This window comes from Sciurus carolinensis, chromosome 7, assembly GCF_902686445.1.
Source record: "Sciurus carolinensis chromosome 7, mSciCar1.2, whole genome shotgun sequence".
Taxonomy (NCBI): domain Eukaryota; kingdom Metazoa; phylum Chordata; class Mammalia; order Rodentia; family Sciuridae; genus Sciurus; species Sciurus carolinensis.
In genome coordinates, this window is record NC_062219.1 from 117,590,911 (window position 1) to 117,614,989 (window position 24,079).

At 53.8% G+C, this 24,079-nt stretch overlaps 1 protein-coding gene across 1 annotated transcript in view; it reads left to right on the forward strand.

Moving 5' to 3' along the window:
* The window catches only part of Mdga1 (MAM domain containing glycosylphosphatidylinositol anchor 1), a 60,893-nt gene that overhangs the window by 20,358 nt on the left and 16,456 nt on the right, over positions 1–24,079 (forward strand). The window contains 7 exon segments of the mRNA XM_047559571.1: positions 11,493–11,632; positions 16,072–16,246; positions 17,518–17,621; positions 17,623–17,715; positions 18,465–18,597; positions 18,802–19,071; positions 20,755–21,084. Coding sequence (XP_047415527.1) covers positions 11,493–11,632; positions 16,072–16,246; positions 17,518–17,621; positions 17,623–17,715; positions 18,465–18,597; positions 18,802–19,071; positions 20,755–21,084 — 1,245 coding nt within the window.

Here is a 24,079-nt window from a genome sequence, read left to right on the forward strand (position 1 = left end):
CAGGGGCTCCTTCATTCCCTGGCCCAGGACTGGCCCAGGCTGTGCACTCAGGGGTGAAGGGGTCGTAGGGACAGGGTCACTCACGGGGCCGTTGGGCTCTATTTGGACCTGGTGGACCTTCTGGGGCAGACGCGCCCTGAGGTTTGAGTCTGGCTATTCCACCCTCTACCTGTGGGGGAGGCTAGGCCGCACGCGCCCAATAGGGAGCCCACTTTACAGCCAGGAGACTGAGGCTGCAGACGCGAGGGCTGAATGATCTGCCCAGGTCACGCGGCGATGGCTGTCTCCCTGGAGGAGCACCTCCGCGAGGGCTCATCTCCTCCGGGTCTGCTCCTCCTGCGGGCTTGGTTCAGTCACGGCCCAGCCACCATGGATTCTGTCATTTTAATGTATTTCCCTGGTTCAGATTACATCTGTCCAGAGACCACACAGTGATGGGAGGGGCCGGTGGGGCTGCTGGCGGGTGTGACCCTGTCCATGGGCCCCACATCCTTGGGTTCAGGTCCTGGGTTCCCGGGAGCCACTCTCCGCCCTGGTGAGTGGTGGCCTCTCTGTCCCACCGTCATCCGGTGCTTTCTCCTGGGACTGCACACCGAGGGCGTCCCTCCCCTGCAGACTTCGTTTGCGTTCACCGTTGTCCTCTTGTAGGACTTTGGAGCAGGTTCCCAAGGGGGGTCCCGGGCATGGAACTGGAACTGTCATGCTCCTGGGGGGCGCTCCTCATGTGTCCTGCACCGACCTGCAGCGCCTGGTCCAATTCTGACAACGGCTCGCGGTCGCCCCAGCAGAGCCTGCCTTGCAGCCTCGTCCCCATTTTGCAGAGGAAGGTCCGAAGCTACAGAGGTCGAACACCTTGCCTGAGTTTCCCCTGGCCCTTAAGTAGGAGGAGCCTCCTCCTCCTACCCGCGCCCCATGGCCCCCTTGGCTTTGCAGGTACCCCTTCCATCCAGCAGCGCCCTGGGGTGGGGCCTTTCTGCTCTGGCCTCCATGAGCGTCCTCCCTGTCCAGCCGAGAGTGCCGTCGTCCCCCTCATCCAGAGTGTTGATCCTGGTGTCCACCCACCAGAGAGCAAGTCCCTGTATAGTTTCCCTCAGGGGACCTACCAGCCCTCATTCAGAGGCTTTCCTGGGGGTCCGTCTAGACATCCCAGCGGTCCGGAAGCAGGTGTGCGGTTTAGACTCGCGGTGACCCACAGACTGCAGATCCTGCCAGCCTCCCCGCGCCCTCCATACCCGCGTCCTGCCCACCCCCAGGCCAGGCCGTGGGCATGGCCCACCACTTTCAGCATAGCGGGGCTGTTAAGAGTGCTGGCCTCGTCCAGAGCTTCAGGCTCTGCAGCCACCCGCTCTGCACACAGGAGCAGGCCGGGCATCTGATGACGCAGGCGGAGCTCGTTGTTATGCTCTGTCGTGGTGGTGGGGTGGAAGCCCGTGCACAGCCTTTCATCTGTGGCTGCTTGCCATGCTCAGTGACAGCGCCCTTGTGCCCAGAGGTCAGAGATACATGTACTCAGGTTGGGGACAGATTTCATTTTTTCTTTTTTGCAGTCAAAAGGGAGGCCAGCTGAATATGGGTTTGGTTTGATTAGTTAAAAAAAAAAAAAAAAAAAAAAGGCTCGTAGCGCCGCGCAGATGTTAGCGTGGTCCACGGCAGGGGGGGCGCAGGTTCTCCATGGAGGATGGCTGCGTCTCCGTGGCTCTGTGTCCTCATGCCGAGGGCAGGAGATTTCACGTAATAGGTGCTCAGGAAATGGTAGAGAACAAATCAATAAATCAATGGCAAATTAAAGGGCGATTGTGTGTGCCCTCGGAAGGCCGGGAAGGCAGGAAGGGAAAGGACCTGGCTGTGGGTCTGACTGCCTAAAAGAGAATGACCAGAGGCCGAAAGTCTGCTGCCCGCTGCTGCAGTGCCCTGCATGGGCGAGGCCCGTGGGGCTGTTTCAATCAGGTCTGAAGCCTCCCCTGGACTCCGGGGGCTCCTAGGAAGTTCCCTGGCCCACTCCTGTCTGGCAGGGGACAGAGAACAGGCTTCAGGCAGCTCTGTCGACATCTGGACTGCACAAAGGGCAGCAGGAGGGCGCAGGAGGGCAGGGCAATTTCCCCCAGAGGCCCATGGCTTGGTGGCCTGTGGGCCACAGGAGAGGCTGGAAGCCTCACTCCTGGCAGGAGCCCAGGCGAGCAGGCCCAGCGCCTGCCTGGGAAATTCTCCTCCCAAACCTCAGGCCGCCATTCTCTGAGCAGCTAATTAAAAGAGAAAAAGCCTGTTAATATTTCAGCACTGTTAACTCCGCTAAATTATTAAGTGTCCATTTACATTACATGCATAAAAGGATCGATAAACATGTGCGTACCGGGAGCTGGGAGGGTAGGAGGTGTCACAGAGGGAGGGGTGGCTTCTAAGGATGCTGCCTAGGACGGCCCCAACTGATGTGGAGACTGTGTCCTGAACTCTGAGCCCTGAACCCTGAGCCCTGAGCCCTGAGCCCTGAGCCCTGAACCCTGAGCCCTATGTCCTGAGCCCTGAGCCCTGAGCCCTGTGTCCTGAGCCCTGTGTCCTGAGCCCTGAACCCTGAGCCCTGAGCCCTGTGTCCTGAGCCCTGAACCCTGAGCCCTGAGCCCTGAGCCCTGAGCCCTGAACCCTGAGCCCTATGTCCTGAGCCCTGAGCCCTGAGCCCTGTGTCCTGAGCCCTGTGTCCTGAGCCCTGAACCCTGAGCCCTATGTCCTGAGCCCTGAGCCCTAAGCCCTGAGCCCTGAGCCCTGAGCCCTGAGCCCTGAGTCCTGTGTCCTGAGTCCTGAGCCCTGTGCCCTGAACCCTGAGCCCTGTGTCCTGAGTCCTGAGCCCTGAGCCCTGGGCCCTGTGTCCTGAGCCCTGTGTCCTGAGTCCTGAGCCCTGAGCCCTGGGCCCTGTGTCCTGAGCCCTGTGCCCTGAGCCCTGAGCCCTGAACCCTGAGCCCTGAGCCCTGTGTCCTGAGCGCTGAGCCCTGAGCCCTGAGCCCTGAGCCCTGTGTCCTGGTTCCTGAGCCCTGGGCCCTGTGTCCTGAGCCCTGAGCCCTGAGCCCTGTGTCCTGAGCCCTGAGCCCTGTGTCCTGAGCCCTGAGCCCTGAGCCCTGTGTCCTGAGCCCTGTGTCCTGAGCCCTGAACCCTGAGCCCTGAGCCCTGAGCCCTGAGCCCTGAACCCTGAGCCCTGAGCCCTGAGCCCTGTGTCCTGAACTCTGAGCCCTGAATCCTGAGCCCTGAGCCCTAAGCCCTGAGCCCTGAACCCTGAGCCCTGTGTCCTGAGCCTTGAACCCTGAGCCCTATGTCCTGAGCCCTGAGCCCTGAGCCCTGTGTCCTGAGCCCTGTGTCCTGAGCCCTGAACCCTGAGCCCTGAGCCCTGTGTCCTGAGCCCTGAACCCTGAGCCCTATGTCCTGAGCCCTGAGCCCTGAGCCCTGTGTCCTGAGCCCTGTGTCCTGAGCCCTGAACCCTGAGCCCTGAGCCCTGAGCCCTGAGCCCTGAACCCTGAGCCCTATGTCCTGAGCCCTGAGCCCTGAGCCCTGTGTCCTGAGCCCTGTGTCCTGAGCCCTGAACCCTGAGCCCTGAGCCCTGTGTCCTGAGCCCTGAACCCTGAGCCCTGAGCCCTGAGCCCTGAGCCCTGAACCCTGAGCCCTATGTCCTGAGCCCTGAGCCCTGAGCCCTGTGTCCTGAGCCCTGAACCCTGAGCCCTATGTCCTGAGCCCTGAGCCCTAAGCCCTGAGCCCTGAGCCCTGAGCCCTGAGCCCTGAGTCCTGTGTCCTGAGTCCTGAGCCCTGTGCCCTGAACCCTGAGCCCTGTGTCCTGAGTCCTGAGCCCTGAGCCCTGGGCCCTGTGTCCTGAGCCCTGTGCCCTGAGCCCTGAGCCCTGAGCCCTGAGCCCTGAGCCCTGTGTCCCTGAGCGCTGAGCCCTGAGCCCTGAGCCCTGAGCCCTGTGTCCTGGTTCCTGAGCCCTGAGCCCTGTGTCCTGAGCCCTGAGCCCTGAGCCCTGTGTCCTGAGCCTGAGCCCTGTGTCCTGAGCCCTGAGCCCTGAGCCCTGAGCCCTGTGTCCTGAGCCCTGAGCCCTGAGCCCTGAGCCCTGTGTCCTGAGCCCTGAGCCCTGTGTCCTCTTCGGGCACTTGGCAAATGCAAAGGCATGGGGGTGGGGTGAGCGTGAAAGTTGGGGAGTGGGACAGACTCCAGACCCGGGGCCTCCTAGGGCAGCTCCCTTAACCTTGCTGAGCCGCCGCTTTCTTGTTTGAAAAATGGAAACAATATCAGGCTTGTTATGGGCAATAAATAAGATAATAGATATGAAGTGCTCAATACAATGCTGGAACAGAGTAAATGCTCAATAAGGGCAGTAATTACGGCTCTTGTTATGTTACGGGGATGGGATGGGAGACCCGAGACAGAGCAGGTCTCTGGCTCACGGGGACCCCTCTCTGCGCTCAGCAGGCCCTTTTGTTTTGGTGCTGGGACTGAACCAGGGCCTCCTGCAGCCAAGCCCGAGCTCCACCACTGAGCCTCACTCCAGCCCCTCAGGGGCTTCACAGGCACCATTCAACCTGGCTCTTCTGGACTGTGCCTCTCTGGTGCAGGGCCCGAGGGCCACAGCCCCCTGGAACCCCGGCAGCAAGTTTAGCAGGTTTGTTGAATGACTGACGGAAGCCAGGACCAAGACAGATCCCAGGTCTGTGCTGCCTCACCCAGAACACGCAGCGGTGCTTCTGGGAGGCGGCCAGGGAGTCAGCACCGCCCTGCCCTCTGGGGGCAGGCTGAACCCGCTCCAGGCACCGAGGTCCCAGCGCACCTTCTCTCCTTCGCCTCCTTCCTCTGCACCCCCCTCTGCTCTTGGCAATTTCCCAGCCTGCAGACACATTTCCCCCGGAAGGTCAGGAGTGGGAGGTGGGCGACAGCCCCAGTTCTGTGTGAAGCCACCATGGAAATGTTTTACTTTCATGCTTTAGTGTTTGGTGCTGGGGGAACCTGGGGCCTCTTGCCTGCTAAGCTACAGCCCCGGCCCCAGGACCGGCCCTTCTAAATGCGGGCTGGGAGGGAGCTGAGGGAAGCTGGGGCCTTTCCTCTGCGGCTGGCCAGTCTTGACTGAGCGTCCTAGTGCTGTGACGTGCCTGTGCACACGGGAGAGCACTCACTAGCAACCAGGAGGAGATTCCCTCATGGGGACAGAGTCACTGACCACGGGGAGTGGGTGGAATTTGCCTTCCCTGCATCCCTGAGGGTCTGGGGCCGCCTCTCTGGCCTGCTGTGTTGGCAAACCCCATTCCCACCTACACCTTTGAGGTGTGTACACTTTCTGGAGAGGGACGGAGTGAGCTGATAGGCTAGAGGAGTCCTACGTTGGCTGCCCTTGCTATGACACTCCCCCATGGTGACATCTCTCTTGCTACTTGGCTGTTCTCAACCAAGGGGCTGGAGAGGGAGCATGTTACCCAACCCCAATTAGTTTTTTTATTTAGAGGCAGGGTCTCACTGAATTGCTTAGGGCCTCCATACGTTGCTGAGGCTGGCTTTGAACTCAAGATCCTCCTGCCTCAGCCTCTGGAGTCGCTGGGTTGACAGGCGTGTGCCACCATACCTGGCCCAAACTAGTTTTGTGTGAAGCCTTAGATCTGCATTTCTTCCCTCGTTTTCCCTCCATCTATCTTAAGTGTTAAGAGGCATTCTGTGAAGAAAGGATCTTATGGTCAAACGAATTCGGAAAGCATTAGAAGGATAAAGCAGAGTTCTACAGATGTGTTGACTGCAGGACTTACCAGAGCCTTTGACAATATCCTCTGTGCTGAGTCTCTCTGGCAGAGGGAGGGAGGAGCATTTAGCATCTTTATTTGGCGGTGAAAATCTGCAACGGGTTGTCAAGGAATGCTGTAGGGTACGCACTTTTCTTTTTCTGTGGAGGTTTGTCCACACAGCTCAGGAGAGCAGGTAGCCAAGTCTCCCAGACCAGAGGCAGGGGAATATAGTTGATTCCAAAATCCCACTCAATTTTCTCTCCACCAATGTGTGGGGCAGAGGAGATCAAGTCCAAGTGCCTTGAAGTTGCTGGGGAGCTTCTTCCAGATACAAACCCTGCCCCCTGCCCTGAGCCAGGGCCTGGGAATCTGCATTTTTACAGCTTTCCTGGGGTCGGGGACGGGGGCGGTCAACAGAGCCCCATGCTTCAAGGCAGAAGGCCTAGGTTCAAGTCACAGCTCTGTGACGGCCTCCGTCCTCTGCCAGGAGGTTAAATATCACTAGCCCTTTGCACCCCTCAGATCTGACGGGAGGAGCTTGGAGATGCACAGCAGACCCCAGGAACATGCCACCCCACAGTTTCTGGGGCACAGAAGGCAGGGTGCAGGTTCCCGAGGAGGTGGGCTCTGGAGAGGAACGTGGATCGTCCAGAGAACCATGCGGCTGACCCCAGGCTGCTCCGTCTCAACACTGCTCTGAGAAGTTCACCTGAGGTTGCTTCTGTGTTCTTCACGACAGCTCCGTTTTACCACTGAGCAACCTGGGGTGTGTTGACCGCAGGACTTATCAGAGCCTTCACTGATATCCTCTGTGTGCTGAGTCTGTCTGGAGAGAAAGAACATTTGGTATCTTTATTTTGCAGTGAAAATCTTCTGCAATGGGTTATCAGGGAATGTTTTAGGGAACATCGTTAAGGCAGAAGTAACTTGCTGAAAGCCACACACTAAGTGTGAAAGAGGGGGGCTGCTCAAGAGGGGCTTCGCGGCTCCCCCACCCATTTTCCAGCTCCTCTGAGGCCCTCAGCATGAATTCTGAACGTTTCATGAGACATCCCTGCCAGTTCAGTGTCTGCTCTGAGCACTTCCACCCCGGGATACAAGGGGGCCACCGCAGGAGCCCTCCTGCCCCATCTCCTTCTGTTTACTCACCTGGGGAGCTGTCGTTTGTGGAGCGAACACCTGCTATTTGGCCCATGTTTTACACAGATTGCATTAAACCTCACACCAGCCCTGGGAGAAGCCACCGTGGTTCTCGTTTTACAAATGAAGAGGCTGAAGCTCAGAGAGGTTAAGTAACTTGCCCAGTGTCATCCAGCTAGTGGGTAGCCCAGCTGGAAATGAGTCCTAGATTCTCTGCCTCCGTAACTCCGCTTCTTCCATTTTTCTAGAGCAGACTTCTCTCCCCACGGTGTCCTGTCACACCCCCTGTTTTAGAGTCGTCGTTGCACTCTCTGAAGCCTCCGTTCGTCTCTGCTTCCTGGTTTGCTGTCCGTCTCCCCAGCAGCGGGTCCTGGTGTGCTTTTTATGACAGTATCTCCGGCACCCAGCCAGCGCAGGCCCCCAAGCATTTGTTGTTGGACAGACTGAATGAAGGGATTATGTCACAGGGCACCATGACACAGGCCTGGACCGGTTGCCTTTTGAATCAAATGCTGCTCTTGGCAGAGGCTCCGGGGTATGCAGAGCTGGAGGCGGGGTGAGCAGAGTCAAAGAGGGGCCGACACGTGCTAAGGACACTCAGCGGGCCGTGACAGGCAAATGGGAACACCCCAGCCAAGCAGGTACTAGGTGCTTGGTACCTGAGCTCTAGTTCAAGAAGGAAGGTCTACACCAGGAGCCGAATCCATGCTGGGAAGGGTAACTGGAAGGCTCAGTGGATTCTCTCCCATAACCTCCATGGTTAAGGTCATCAACGGTGGGTGGAAAGCTTTATTTTTTTTAAATCAGGGTTTAACTTACATAGGGCAAAATCCCAAGCACATACCTCGATGTATCTTTCCTGTGTATCCATCCGTCCACAGAACCAGCGCTCACTGCCATTTGGGACCTGCCATCTCCCTAGGAAGGCCTCGTGTGCCCTTCCAGCATATGATACCCCATCCCGCCCAAGGGCTGTCACTCTTAAGCCTCCATCACCCCAAGATTCACTCTTCCATGGGCTGAGGGCGTAGCTCAGTGGTACATCTCTTGCCCACTATGTGTGAGGTCTTGGGTTTTGTACCACGCAAAAAATTAGTTTTTCTGGTTTTGGATTTTAAATAAATGAAATTATACATGATGTACACTTCTGGGTCTGGGTTCTTTCAAATTGTGTCTGTGAGGTCCAACAATGTCGGTTTTATCCAAAGTTCTTTTTTTTCATTTATGGTGCCTGGTCCGTTGTATGAATATTCCAGAGTTTACTTACTCAGACTTTTTTTTTTTTTTTTTGTACCAGGGATTGGACTCAGGGGCACTCAACCACTGCGCCACATCCCAGCCCTATTTTGTATTTCATTTAGAGACAGGGTCTCACTGAGTTGCTTAGCACCTTGTTTTTGCTGAGGCTGGCTTTGAACTCGAGATTCCCCTGCCTCAGCCTCCCGAGCCTCTGGGATTACAGGCGTGGACCACTGTGACCAGCTACTCAGACTATTCTTGATGGCCCCCGGGTTGCTTCTGGCTTTTAGGAGTCATGAATAAAGCTGCTATGAATGTTCTGTACCTTTGTGTGGCTGTGGTAAGCACGCATCTCTATTGGATCCTGGAGATGTCCTCCAGTTCCTTAGCTCTTGGAGGGATGGCCCCAATCTCTTCCTACTGACTCTCCCACCAGTCTTAATAGTCACTGTCATCAGAGGAGGTTGGATCATCTCAACAGTGTCATCCACGATGCCCACTTAGGGCCCCATCTCCAGCGAGGACACAAGCCAGAGGCCCCATGTCTCCTGGCCAGGTCCCAGCTTCCCCGTCTGTGCTGGCCGTGCCCTGGGACAGTTGAGCTCTCAGCTCCTTTTCAGCATTCCTTATCGTCACCAAAGCTTCCGTCACCCTGCTGTGAGTAAGCCACAGAGCCAAGATCACAGCTCATCTTCCGCAGGAGCCTGTTCAGTGGTCGTCTTCCTCTGGAGAGGCTCCCAGGTCTCAGAGCAACCACGGGGCCTCCGGTCTTATCAGCAAGCTGCATGTGCATCACCTATTGGTAGGTTGTTTCTTTTCTTTTCTTTCTTTCTTTCTTGTTTTATTTTTTGGTACCAGGGATTGAACTCAGGGGGACTCAACCACTGCGCCACATCCCCAGACCTATTTTGTATTTTCTTTCTTTTTTTTTTTTTTTTTGCGGTGCTGGGGATCGAACCCAGGGCCTTATGCTTGCAAGGCAAGCACTCTACCAACTGAGCTATATCCCCAGCCCTATTTTGTATTTTCTTTAGACACAGCTCTCACTGAGTTGCTTAGGGCCTCACTAAATTGCTGAGGCTGGCTTTGAACTTGCGATCCTCCTGTCTCGGCCTCCAGAGCCGCTGGAATGACAGGTGTGCGCCACCACCCAGTGGTAGGTTGTTTCTTGAGATTTCCTGCGGACCTTAGCCACAGATGACTATCTCCCCATGTATGGGACGTTTATGCACTTTCATGGCAGAGGGTGACAGTGTCAGACTGCGTCCCCAGAGTCCATATCTCATATGTAAGCAACAATAACCAAACGTTTTCAGCACCATAATGATAATATAAACAACCGAGATGGGTGCGGACCTCACCAACCCAGCAAAGCCTTGATCTGGCAGCGGAGTCAGGCGTTGGGGGCTCACTTTCTGTGCAGAAAGCAGCACTGATTACAGGGAGGTGTGGTTATGGAGGTTACACTGGGGTCTTAGTCCTTGAAGACTTTAACAAGATGTAGGCAAAAGGAGGTAAATACCTGGAACTTGTTTTTCCTGGGCAGTTTTATTGACTGTATCGGTTAGACAGTGCTTTTACAGGGCAGGGATGGGGGGCTCAGGGTTCAGAGTCCAGGGCCCATCTGACCTCTAGGGTCATTGTATTTACACCGGGACAAGATTGATGTGTAGTTTCACCATTGCTGGGAGGGAATCATTTAGGAAAGGATCCCCCCGCAGGGCTGCAGTCTTGGATTGATGGTTATCTCCCTTCTAGGGCTTGTTCTGTCACTGGGAGATAATTCATTGGAAGGCTCAAAGTTTTGGCTTCTCTTTCCTCCCAGGTCACACACTGTCTTGGAAGTTTATTAATTCCATATCCTTCATCATATAGGACCTATGTGCCAATTCCAAAATGAATAGAAAATGCGATTTGGAAAAGACCTCAGAGATGATCTAATCCTCCTCCCTCCTATGGGAGGAGCTCAGAGAGGTGGCTTGAGTTGTCCGAGGTCACACAGCTTGTCTCCTGACAACCAGCCTGGGGTTCATTCTTCCACGGCCGCCAGGCAGACAGGATGGTCACTTGGACGCTCAGACTCTGGGTTGCTGTCGCCACGCACAGCCAGCTGCGGTTCTCATGGTTTAGCATGGCCTGTGTCCCCCCACGTCCCTTGACCCGTACCAGGTTGCGTCTGTGGACGGCAGCTCAGTGATGTGTTCACATCTGCTCCATCAGTACTGGTGGCAGGTGTTCCTGTGGCTCTGTGGGACATATTAGGGTGGAGCATCTCTCCTCTCCAGAGATGAGAAAACTGAGGTCCCACTAGAGGTTTCCCTGGTAGCCTAGTGTGGGACTCCGTCCAGTCAACCAGCACAGAGCCTCCTGGTCTCCGAGGCCTGGTGCAAAGCTGCCTCTCCCATGGAGACTTCTGGGTCCTTCCTCAGAGGGCCTCTCTCTGCTCCGCCTCCTGGGGCTCTGTGTCCCCAGGGGTGGCCTTAAAAAGTCATTCACTGAAGACTCACTGAGCACCTGCTGTGTGCTGGGGATGCCGAGGTGAAGCCACAGGCTGGCAGGCCTGAACGCACAGCCCTGAATGGGAGGCACCCAGGGTCTGCTCCGGAGTCGTGCTGGGCGGGGGCGGGGGTGCAGTCCTGGAAGCCTTCGTGGTGGAAGTGACACGTTTTATGTATCTTTTGTGTGCCATCCTATCCCCTAGCGTTCCTCGTGCCCTGTGTCAGGTCTCCACTCTCAGCTGTGGGCAGGCGGCCGCGAAGTTGGGGTCCTTTGCCTCCTTCCCAGAGCCCAAGCTCGGGGGGACTGGGGAGGGTCTGCTGTTAAGACAGGGGGGCTAGATGCTGAGGGAGGGGCCGTGGCCATGGCACTCCAGTCATCTTCCGCGGCCCCTCTAGCCATCTCCGAGGCGTGGTCCCCTGCCCCGAGCTCGGGAGAGAGGCTGTGGGGAGCCCCAGTCCTTCAAGAGCTGCCAGTCCCCTGTGGACACCTCGGTCCCTTGGAGAAGCAGCGTGCGCAGGCTCAGGAACAACAAGGAAAGCCGACAGGCCTCTGCAGACAGGAAGGTGCCCTGCGGGGGCCAGGCGGTGTCGTGAGCCACACCTCAGGAGGCAGACCCTGAGGGGGTGGGGGGTGGGGGTGTCCTAGTTTGGGCCCGTGATTGGCTGAGAAAACGCACTGGGGAGGAACCCAGGGAGAGAGAAGCGCCCAGCCAAGATGTGGATGGGGAGGGTGAGCCTCGGCCAGTCCCCAGGGGGCTCTGTGGAATGGCCTGGGCAGGTGGAGGCTGGCCTCTCCCCCAGCCTCTCCAGAGGCAGCTCAGGCCCTCCGACCCTGGTGCGTCTGACCTAAACCCCCTCCACCCTCTCTTGCCAGCTCCAGCCCAGGCCCAGATCGTGCACGCGGGCCAGGCGTGTGTGGTGAAAGAGGACAACGTCAGCGAGCGCGTCTACACCATCCGGGAGGGGGACATCCTGGTGCTGCAGTGCCTGGTCACCGGGCACCCCCGGCCCCAGGTGAGCCCCGCCTGGCAGGGCCCCTCCTGCCCGTGCCCCACCTGGGGATCAGGGCCCGACAGGCTGCAGGGGCAGCACGGGAGCCGGGCAGCCTGGGGAGGAGGAAATAGCTGGAAAAGGACTCTGGGGAAGGGCTGGAGGCCGAGGGCTGGAGGCCGAGGGCTCATCCACCTGAAAGCACGAACAGCCGAGGGGAGAAACTGCACGTCAGTTGTTCAGCTCTGCTCCGTCCCTTGTGTCTGCAGAGCAGTGCATCCTCAGATGCACCTTCAGCCAATGCCAGAGGGCAGACCATGTGCCAAGCACCAGGCGAGGTCCTTTCCCCGGTGTTTTCTCTTGGAATCCTCACCGCCATGCCATGGGGAAGCCATGAATGGCCCCATTTGATATCACGTTGCAGCTAAGGAGATTGAGGCTCAGAGAGGTTGGGTAAACTCCCCAGGCCACACAGCTCTGGTGAGGTTGGAAGCAGAATTTGAAGCCAGAGCCAGGGTTCTCTGTAGCTGGCATGCTTCCTTCCAGCGTATCCTCTGTTGGGTTGGGGGCTCCAGGTGTTACATGTGACACAGAAAATAATCTCAACTTCAGGAGGCTTCTGGCAGGCTAGCTCCACACTCTGGAGGTTCAAAGACCCAAAGCAATTAGAAGGGAACAGAAGACAAGTATCTGGAAATGCCAGATGCATTTTGTCACAGATCAAGTGTGCAGTGCAGGCAGGAAGTGTTGGCCCGTTATGGCCGTTATGGCCGAGAACCCGTGGGAGGAGGCAGGGAGGAGGAGGCCTGGAGGGCAGGGTGGAGCCTGCCGGTGAGCTGTGTGACCTTTAATAGCAGCAGAAAAGGTGGCAATTGGATCTAGGAAGGACAGAGAAATATGAAATCCTTTTATTTTCTGGATAATTTTGGGAACACGGTGCCTTTAATAGGTTTGACCTTGGGACAAGCAGATGCACAGGGAAACCCCCGAAGACTCTTTCAGCCTCAATCTATTATCACTGTTTGCTGCTTCTTGAAGGTTTGTTTAGAAGTGAAAATAATGTCACTGGATGTAGGATGGTGTTGGCGTCAGGTGTGACTATTAGGATGGGGATGGCCTCCCTCAAAGCTGGGGAGGGAGCTGGGCCATCTCCCCTCGAGGCTGCACTGGCCATCCTGTGCCCCTCGTGCATCCCCATCCGAGTCACGACCATGCACCCGCTTTCCGTTTTCTTTCTTTTCTTTTTTTTTTTTTTGTGGGGGGCGGGAGATGGGTACTGGGGTTCGGGGGATTGAACCCGGGGGCTCTTTACTGGGTCACATCCCCAGTCCTTTTTAAAATTTTACTTAGAGACAGGGTCTCACTGAGTTGCTTAGGGCCTTGCTAAGTTGCTGAGGCTGAATTTGAACTCGCGATCCTCCTGCCTCAGCCTCCGGAGCCGCTGGCATGACAGGCATGCGCCACTGCACTGGGCTCTTTTTCTGTCTTCATCAGTGGTTTTACCCTTCAACCCTCCACTCGGGTTCAGACCCTGGGCTCACCTTGGACTCTGCCGCATCTCATTCCTCTTGTTTAAGCAGACTCCGAGTCTTCTGTGCTCGTGGCTCTCGCCTGGGTCTCCTCCCTGCTCCTCAGCACCTCTCCAGGATGGGTCTTCCGTCCCGCCCCTGGACCACGGCAGCAGACTCTCAACTGCCCTCCCAGCCTCTCTCGCCTTTCTCCCCGCATCCATTCCTGCACTCTGCTCCTGGAACGATCACCTCCTGGCCTGCTAGCCCGGCCCTGCTCAGTAGCCTTGGCAGGTCCCTGCTAGTTATTCTCCAGGGCCGGTCAAGTCCCGAGGGGTGGGACTCAGGCTTTCTCCCGTCCAGGCCCTGCCGCCATCCTTCTCGCACCCTGTGCTCCGGCCGGACCTCCCTCCCCATCCTTCCCCCGTGCATGACCGCTTCTGCCAGCGCTGCTGACCTCTCCTGATACGCCTGTGACTTTATTTTTTGTACGTTTAATTACAACAAATATTTATGGAGCACCTGCCTGCCATGTTCCACATACAGATAGGTCTCGAGGAGACGGCTAGAGTCTCTGTTCTCAGGGAGCATCCAGCCTAAAGGGGGCCAGGAAGGATCTCAGGGCCCGCTTTGTGGTCAGGATGGAGGATAGAGTGGACATGGAATTCCTCACGGTGGGAATAGCTGGGGATGAGAAATACAGAGGGAATCGACTGTGACGGCAGCAGCGGTGGAAAGGCCTGGTCTACAGAGAGACTGCGACTGCGTGCACAGTCACATCAGCACGCACCTGAGGGCGGGAGTGGAGGCCACAGTCCATCGTGGCTGGGGACTGGAACTGGACTCTACTTAAAGCTGGAAGCTCAATAAGAATTGGTACCACCTATGAATGAGGACAGAAGCTCTGTCACAGCCCAGAGTCACAGAGGGAATAGACTTTCTATTTTGGGGTGCTGGTACAAACAGAATCAACTATGAGGAAGCATAACCCTGAACCTGTCTGTGTCTTGCACTGTTCACATGGTGAGGAAACTGACATTAAAACTGGCTGGCATCTATGAATCCCTTAGCTTGGACTCTGGTAAGCTACCTGGCAGACAGGCCATAGGACCCAAGAAGGACTTCTGTGGAAGATAATCCCACTGAATACAAGCCTGTGCAGTAGAAATTTAAAACATATTTTGAAATGTATAGGCCCAACAAATTGAACAATTCATACCTGAGTAGAAAAAATAGAGCAATCCAAAAAGATCTTCAAAACAAATATGTTTAGAATATTGGAAGATACAATGGAAGAAATAGAACTTGTAAGACAGGAGATTATAAACCTCTTCAGTTAGACATAAAAAAAATGCAAATAGAGACCCTAGAAATAAAAATAATGTCATTTTTCAAAAAAAATTGGCCTTAATACCTTAGAGATAGTTAAAGAGAAAATAAGTGAATTGGATGATAAATCTGAGGAAATCAGTCATAATGCAATGTGGAGAAGACAAAGAGATAGGAGATGTGTAAAAGAAATTGAAAAACATGGAGGATAGAACAAGAAGCTACAACACAAGTTTAGGCATTGTGGAAGGAGAATAGAGAATAAAGAGAGGAGGCAAACTTAAGAAACAAAAGCTGAGCAGTTTGTGGAACTGAAGAAAGATAAGAGCCCTCAGATGTTTAAATCAAACCAAGTCGTGAGCAGTGTGTAAATAAAACCCACCTAGAAAAAGCATGGTAAAACAATAAAACATCAAGTACAAAAAGAAAAAAAAAGTTTCTGTCTCCAAAGCACTCTCTGATCTAAATATGAGTTTCCTTAGATTCTCCCAAGTTTTCGAACCTCTAGGATGGAAAGGGAATGAGAGCTACCGCTCCCTGTGACAGAGGTTGCCCTTTATCCCACTTCTCCCCAACCTGTGGTGAACTATGGCCTGACCTAGTCACCAGGGTTGGGGTCCTCACCGTTCTCCATAACAAGCAATCCTAGACTAAGGCTTCCACGCTCTCCTCCCCATCTTTAGACTTAACTACCTGGAACTGACCAGTCTTCCTAGACCTCTAGCACCTTGAGTGGTAGCTCATATGATTATTGGCATTTTCCCATAATCTGCGGCAATATTAATAATAGAAATGTATTGAGTGACTAATGCATATGAGGCATTATGTTTCTAAACCTCATAATACCTTTGCAAAGTGCGCATTATGCTATTAGTTATTGTTACATAACACTCCGAAACTTAGGGACTTAAAACAACATTGTCACAAGGTCCCCATGGGGCATGAGACCAGGGCTGCAGTCCGATGAGGGTGGCCAAGGCTGGGGAGTCCACTTACAAGCTGACTCACATTAGCTCCCGGCTTCAGCTCCTCCCCAAACAGGCCTCTCCATAAGGCTGCCTGTGACAGCAGAGCTGGCTTTTTCCAAAGTTGACCAACATGGAAATCAGACTTTTTAAAACCTAATCTTAGAAGTGACGTACTGTCACTCCTGCTATATCCAATTGGTCACCATGCTCCTACAAAGGGGGAGGGAGCCACAGAAGGGTGTAAAGACCAGGAGGACATCTTAGAGACAGTACCCCAAAGACCCTTTGCGCACAGAAATCAGGCTGAGAGATGAGTGACCTACAGGAGGTCACTAAGTTAGTAAGTGGACTAATACAGAAATGTTTACCAAATTCTTGGTCTTGCAGGCACTAAGTATATATTCGTTTAACCCTCCCAGTAACCCTAGGAAGTGGTAATATTCACCATTTTACAGATGGAGAAAGAAAAGCAGAAGAAGGTAGGTAAGAGCCACCAAGCCATGTTCAGACAGGTCCACAGCACTATACCTCTGCCTGAAACCTCCTCCCTCTGACCCTGGATTCCCAGGCTTCCCACCCTGGGGTGTCCCGCCCTGGACAGCAGGGCTGGCAGGGGTCGCGGTTACTGGGTCTGACTGCCCCACCCGGCCCCATCCAGGTTCGGTGGACCAAGACCGCGGGCAGCGCGTCCGACAAGTTTCAGGAGACGTCGGTGTTTAACGAGACCCTGCGCATCGAGCGCATCGCGCGCACGCAGGGCGGCCGCTACTACTGCAAGGCGGAGAATGGCGTGGGCGTGCCAGCCATCAAGTCCATCCGCGTGGACGTGCAGTGTGAGTTGACGTCCCCCTGGTCCCTGTGCCTTGCCAGCCCCACCCTGGACCAGGTGGGGAAGGAGAAAGGATGGCGAAGTGGCACCTCGGTGAAGGAGGATGGGGGCACCCATCTGTCTTTGGGACCGCAGAGTTGTCTCTGTTGACCCTCTGCCCTGTGTGTCCCTATACCTTTTGCACATGCCCTTCTGTAATCCCATATGAATTCTGCAACATCCCTGTAAAGTGGGCAGGATGGGTGGAGTCACACGCCTTCCACAGATGAGGAAACTGAGGTCCCAAAGACTTGTGATTTGCCCACCGGCATGGCGTAGGAGAACCATGTCTGAATTGAGAACCCAGGTGCCTCCCCTGTGATCCAGTGCTCTTCCTACAGTGTCTCATGTCTCTGATTCTTCCCAGGGGCAGCTCAGAGACTCCCCAAATGCCTGTAAGACCTGCAGCCACCCACACACCACCCCCGTTACAACCCTGGCTGTACATTAGGCTCTCTCCCAGGCATCTTTTAAAAAATACTGATGCCTGGGCCCTATTTCCAGAGATTCTGAGAGAAGTGATAGAAAATGTGGCCCTACATCAGGATTAAGAAAAAACACAAACTTATTTAGAGCACTAACCTGTATCTAATAGAAAGCACTAATCTTAAGCTATCAGTTCAATCACTTCTTACGTATGCCCATGTGTGTGAACGCTCCATTTCAAGATGTAGAGCATTTTCAGGAGCCTAGAAAGTTCCTTCGTGCCTTCTCCAAGCCAGCGGTTCCCCCAGAGGCAATCACTGAACTGACTTCTGACACCATTGCCGAGCTCTGCCAGCTGTGGGTATTTAAAAAGAAACTCTTCCTGTGGTTCTATTGTGCAACAGGGCAGAAAACCATCAATCTAAGTGTAATTTACCAATGAGGACACTGAGGCCCAGAGAGGAGGGACTTTGGCAAGTTACACCATAAATTCACAGGCACACAAAAAGTTGAACCAGGGTCCCTAATTTCTAGTCTCTAGCTTCTTCCCCTATCCCATGGTGGGAGGGCGTGAGTCAGAACGCTCCCGTGCAGGTTCCTGAGGAGGCACAGCTGGGAGGGAGTCTGGGAAGCCAGCCACCAGCTGCAGTCCCCAGCCTCTACCTGGTGGGTTAAGCTTTCAGGGCCAGAGGAGCAGCTGGCTTTCTGGAAGCATACCTTCAGCTTCCAGAAAAGGAGCTTCTCGGAAAAACTGAGCCACCCACCTTGGGGACATTCGTTCCTGACTGCATGGGGATTGTGTGTCCGCAGACCTGGACGAGCCAGTGCTGACAGTGCACCAGACGGTCAGCGACGTGCGAGGCAACTTCTACCAGGAGAAGACGGTGTTCCTGCGCTGCACAGTCAACTCCAACCCCACCCGCCCGCTTCATCTGGAAGCGGGGCTCAGACACCCTGTCCCACAGCCAGGACAATGGGGTGGACATCTATGAGCCCCTCTACACCCAGGTCAGGATGGGCAGCTGGCTCAGCCCACACTCCTGCACCTCACAGGGAGAGGTCCTGGGGCGGCGGGGGCCTCCCGATCTGGAGTTGTCCGCTCGGCCTGGCTTCGGCAGCTCGGGTCCTGTGTCAGAAGCTTGAATGCTGACTGGAGTGCAGGCAGCCCGGGGCTGGCAAAGCCAGAGCAGAAAGGTCAGGGAGCAGCCTCCAGGCAACATGTTCTCCAGAAGTGCTAGTTAGGAAAAGCCCTGGAGGGACAGGCTAGTCATCGCTGCCTGCTGCAGACTGACCGACAGCATTAGGAACCCATGGCAGGTGCCGCAGGTTTGGGGGCAGGCTCTCATGGGCCCTCTAGAGTCCCAGGAGACGCTGCTGAGGCCATCCTGCCAGGGAGGGCTTTGGGAGGTCACTTTGGAGCACCACGTGTGGCCGGTGGGCCAGCCCCAGGTTCGTGTGGGTTGTAAGACAAAACAGGACTCCCCTCCATTTCCCAGAATAGGAAAACTGAGGTCCTGGCCGGTGTGTGCCAGCCCAACCTCAGAGCCAGAGATGCCCAGGAAGAGGCCCTGCCGAGGGTGGGGAGGAGCAGCTCCGCCCCAGGCTCAGGGTCCCTGGGGGTAAGTGGTGTGGGTGGGGGTCGGGAAGATGGGGATTTGGAGAGGAACTTGCTGTTGCCTGTGGGACGGGGTGAAGGAGAGTGGGGGTCCCTGGAGACCCAAGCAGGCTGCTCACTCCAGTGATCCACTGCTGCCCAGGGGGAGACCAAGGTCCTGAAGCTAAAGAACCTGCGGCCCCAGGACTATGCCAGCTACACCTGCCAGGTGTCTGTACGTAACGTGTGTGGCATCCCAGACAAGGCCATCACCTTCCGGCTCACCAACACCACGGGTACAGGCACCTCCCGGCCCATGTCCCTTGCCCACCTGGGCCAACTCCCCAACCAGGAGACAGTGCCCCACCACCGGTGTCCAGTCCCTCCTCCCCTCTGCCTGCTCCCGTCTCCCCTCTCACAACCCAGGTGTCCCTAGCCCTTCATCTCATCCTCACCTAGTCATCACGGTCCCCTAAGACCCCACCTCCTTGTCCTCTTAGCACCGCCAGCTCTGAAGTTGTCAGTGAATGAAACTCTGGTGGTGAACCCTGGGGAGAACGTCACGGTGCAGTGTCTGCTGACAGGTGGTGATCCCCTGCCCCAGCTGCTGTGGTCCCACGGGCCTGGCCCACTGCCCCTGGGAGCGCTGGCCCAGGGTGGTACCCTCATCATCCCGTCAGTGCAGGCCCGGGACTCTGGCTACTACAACTGCACAGCCACCAACAACGTGGGCAATCCTGCCAAGAAGACAGTGAATCTTCTGGTGCGATGTACGTTGCCTTGGGAGGGGTAGGAGGGAAATTGTGAGGCAGACAAGGTCCCTGTCCTCCAGGAGCTACCAGTGAACTGGGGAAGGGACCCGTCTGCTTCCCTTGGGTAGGTGAGGTGTGTTGAGGAGGCGCTTTTCCAGCTCTCCAATTTCCCTGCAATTCAGTCATCTGCCAGCAGATGGCAGAGGACTAAAATTTGTGTAAAGCTTTAGTTAGAATATTCATTTGCCAAATATCACCTCAGCAATAAAAGGTGGACGGGCTGGTATTGATTATCTACAGTTTGCTTGTTTAGGTTGGGATATGGAGGCTGCAAAAAGCTAACTGTGGATACTCCAGAAATTTCCTGGCTTCCTCCCTTTACAGTGGTTTCTACATGACTAACTAAATTTAAGTGAAAATAACACACATTTCCACATACTTTATATGCAAATCTTTAATAGAAAAGCATTTCAGTGAATCTGAAGATAATTACTAAGTGTGAAAAAGATACAAAAATTGGAGCATGATCTAAGGAAGCACAAACCTCTCCTCCCTAACCCTCAGCCTCAGTAGTTATCATTATTAACTGTTCACTGTGGTCTCGATCTTGCTATTCTGATTTTAGAAGAAACTTTAAATTCTTCTACTTGTACAGTTTTAGGTGTTTTTAAGATCCAGGCTCATTCCCCACTCTTAAGTCAAAGTACAACTACTGCCAAATTCAGTTGAGAGTCTCTGAGGACATGGTCTCTATTCGTCTCTCACTGACCAGTTAGTTTTTTTCTGACTCCCCTCACAGAAAGACGTTAGCTCTCTCTGGCCTTTTACTTAGATTAAGAAAGAAAGTAACAGCTGGGCACGGTGGTGCACACCTGTAATCCCAACAACTCAGGAGACTGAGGCAGGAGGATCACAAGTTCAAGGCCAGCCTCAGCAATTTAACAAAACCCTGTCTCAAAAAAATAAAAAAAGTGATGACTGCTTTTTCCTTCGATGGAACTTTTCCTATCAGGAGATTATTTTCCTCCCCCTGATTTCATTTGACCTTTAAAGCCTGAGTTGGTGAGATCTCAATTTACATTGGCACTATGATCACCTCTTAGTGTAACTCTGTAGCCTGTTTTGCCCAGCTCTCTCCTGGTTTGTGGCTGTTGTACTACCGTCCTGTCCAATTAACACCCAGCCTATCAAGAACTCCAACTCTTAGCCTCAAACAAGATCCATATTTTTCAAAGGCCAGACTCTTTTCTTTCTAACTCTGTATTTTAATGTAATTGCAAGGGAGATGATTGTTTTGGTCTTTTATTGTAAAAATCACACAGACTTGTCGCAAAGAGTCAACCAGCACAAAAGGGAAAGAAATGGACAAATTAATTGCTCTTCAGTTTCCCTCAGCTCCACTTTCTAGATGGAACCACTCGTAGAAGGTGCAACTTTGCAAGCTGGGATCTAGGCCACCGGCAGTGGCTATCATTATTACCAACTCACTGTCGTGCAGGGAGCTTGGCAAACCTTCAGAACCCATCTGAGCCAGCAGAGCGGTTTCCAAGCAGAGGAGAGTGGTGGCCTCTCCTGGGGGCGGGTAGTAGTCCAATCTCCACGAGGGCCAGTTTCAGGGGAGAAGCCGGGTTGGGTGGGGCGGGACACGGGCCCCTGGCTTTGGGCCAGTCCAAGTCACCCTTCCCTCCCACCCTCCTGCAGCCATGAAGAACGCCACGTTCCAGATCACGCCCGATGTGATCAAGGAGAGCGAGAACATACAACTGGGACAGGACCTGAAGCTGTCCTGCCACGTGGATGCAGTGCCCCAGGAGAAGGTGACCTACCAGTGGTTCAAGAACGGCAAGCCAGCACGCATGTCCAAGAGGCTGCTGGTGACCCGCAATGACCCCGAGTTGCCTGCCGTCACCAGCAGCCTAGAGCTCATCGACCTGCACTTCAGTGACTATGGCACCTACCTGTGTGTGGCCTCCTTCCCAGGGGCGCCTGTGCCCGACCTCAGTGTCGAGGTCAACATCTCCTCTGAGACAGGTGGGCGGATGGAGGGGTGTGGGGAGATGCAGGGGAGCTGGAGAGGCCCAGGATGGGGAAGGGAGACAGTGAGCAGAGCACCATCTGTCTGTGCTGCACACTTTATTGAGTCCCAGGCACTGTGCTAGGCCCTGTGGTACAGTGGTAGAGAAACAGGCTCTGTCCTTATTGAGCTTAGTAGGAAGGCAAACATCTTTCAGATAGCCTCGTAAATAAATATGTCATTGCAAACTGCAATACGTGAGAATATGGGAAGTTTCCTGGAATAGGATGTTTGCTCTGAGATTTGAGAGGTTCAGGATTTTACTACGCAAAGGACAGCAAGGGAAGATTGGAAAAGAGCAATGCAGATGGAGGAATTATCACGTGCAAAGGCACTGAGGCATCTGGAGAACTGAAAGGAGGAGTGTGTGGCTGGGAGAATGGAGTGAGATGAACTGGGAGGGGTCAGCAGGGTTAGATTCTGTCCAGTTTTGTCACTGAGTTAGTTTGCTTAGGTTGTCATGGCACAGTATCACAGACGATGACTTCAGCAACTGAAATGTACTTCTCATAGTTCTATAGGATAAATCTGAGACTGAGGTACCAGTAGGGTTGGTTTCCTCCGAGGCTTCTCTTCATGGCTTGTAACTGGCCCTCTTCTCCCTGTCTTCACCTGGTCTTTCTTCTGTGCATGTCTATATCCTAATACTATACATTAGTCCTACTGGATTAGGGAACATCCTTGTGACTTCATTGAACCATGATCACTTCTCTTGATCCACCCCCAAATATACTCATGTTCTGAGGTAGTCCTGGGTGTTTTTGACTTCAACAGATGAATTTGGTAGAGGGAGCACAATTCAACTCACAATAGGTCATGGTAAAGAATTTAGGTCTTTATTGCTATACCAACAATAATAAATAATAATGAAATGATAATGGCTAACATTTATTGTTTACTATGTGTTCTGATTATTTTGTTTTTCTTATTCGCTTTGTGATTTACCTAATGGGGTAGTAGTTAATCTTCTCATTTTACAGTTGAAGAAACTTAGGCTCAGAAAGTTCGAGAAACTTAGCTAAGGTTATACTACAATCAGTGGTGGAGCTGGGATCAGGCAGCCTGGCTTCAGAGCCTGCTCTCAGGCCCCTCTGTAAGGTCTGCACTGTGGGAATAACAGGCGTTTGGAAGGGAGCTCTTGAGACCCTCCAGAATGTCTCTAGCCCCGACACTCTGCGGGGGGAGCAGGCTGGCTTTGGCCAGCTATCCATGTGACCAGATGCAGAAGTGAGGACCCTCATTGTTATGAGTACCTCCTCCTTGGATCCTTCAACTCTCTGGCCTCAGTCTCCCCCTGTGAGAGATTAGGCCAGAGGCTCCACCCACCCTGACATCTGTACAAGGGGCGACCCAGTGAGACTGGAGAGGTGGGGAGGCTTCTCCAGAACTCCACACATGCCGCAGATTCATTGCACCGACTGCTCTGTGCCAAGCTCTCCAGGAGAAGCTGGGGACCCAGATGTGAATGCCACAGATCCTTCCTCAGAGCTCTCTGCCTGGTCAAGGGGAGCTAGGCATGTTGGGGAGACATTTTGCAGGCAGGAAATGGCAGGGAAAACTCTGGAACTGTGACATGGAGTTTAAGGAGGTGTCTGTAGGACATTCTGGGGGCACTAGAGAAGGTGAACCAGGCTGCCTGGGGAAGTCAGAGAAAGGTCAGAGGAGGGCTTGGTCCTCCACGTGAGCCTTGGAGGGTATGTTGGAATTTGCCAGGCAGGGGGACAAGCCCAGACAGAATGGGGGTGTCCCCCAGTGTGGGAGATTTTCTGCGTCCAGGGAGTGTGTTTCTTACAAGTTCGTGCTGCACCTGGGATATAAGATGAAAGATGGGAGATGAGGCGGGGCCCGCAGGCCAGGGCCTAGGGGCCTTGTTTGCAGTTAGGTGTTTGAGCTCTCACCTGAGGGAAGGTGGCTGACTAGAGAGGGAGAGCAGTTCTTAGCCTGTGGGGGTGTGGAGGGTTGGGAGCTGGGATGTTTTACATGTAAGCCAGGGGCCCAGGGCTGTTTCTCCATTTGGCTCATAGATCGGGTGCCTAGGGCATGGAAGCTTTGTAAGAGTCCTTGGAAATGATTTAGACCTGGGAAAATAAACTGGCTTCAAAATACAAAGAGAAAAACTGCAAAAGCAAAGGCAATAAATGCATAAATGTTTAAAAGAGATAAATTATGCTTTTCTAGATAGCTAGACCTTAGTTTGCCTGGTAGAGTTATTTACAAATAATAATTTGACATTTAATTCTATTTAATGTTAAATACTTAAAATTTAACGATAAAATGCATGGGCGCATTTTAATTTGTTTGATGTGGTTTATGGGATGGGACCCAGGGAAGACTTCAAAAGACTCTTCATTTGTGCCATGTGTTGGGTTGGATTAGATTCAGCTGTGAATAAGAGAACTCTAATTAATAGTGGCTTAGGGGCTGGGTTGTAGCTCAGTGGTAGAACGCTTGCCCAGCACACTAAGGCCCTGGGTTTGATCCCCAGCAGCACCACCACTACCCAAAAAAAAAAAAAAAAAAAAAAAAAAAAAGACTTGGACAACATAGCTATGCATGCATTGCTTCTTTCTGCAGAAGTCTGCTGTGAGCAGTTCAAATTTGTACAGTGTAACCCTGCTCTACCAAGCCCTCGGGCACCGGGTTCCATCTACCTTGCTGTTCCATCATCCTCAGCATGTGTCACCTAGTCCTTGACGGCAGTCTCTTCTTTTTAAAAGACCTTTATTTTCCCTTATAATCCACTGGCCAGAATTTAGTTACAGGGTCACATGGCCACATGGTGATTTGTAATCTTTATTCTGTGTGACTGTGTGCCCTGCTAACGTAATTATTCACTTTGGAAGTAAAGGTAAGGTTGTCGGGGACTAGCAGTCTGCAATAACACTCTGGAAGAGAAGAGATAAAGGCTTTCACCAAGGCAGGGCCAGGGTTAGGAGAGAGGGACCCGCCAGA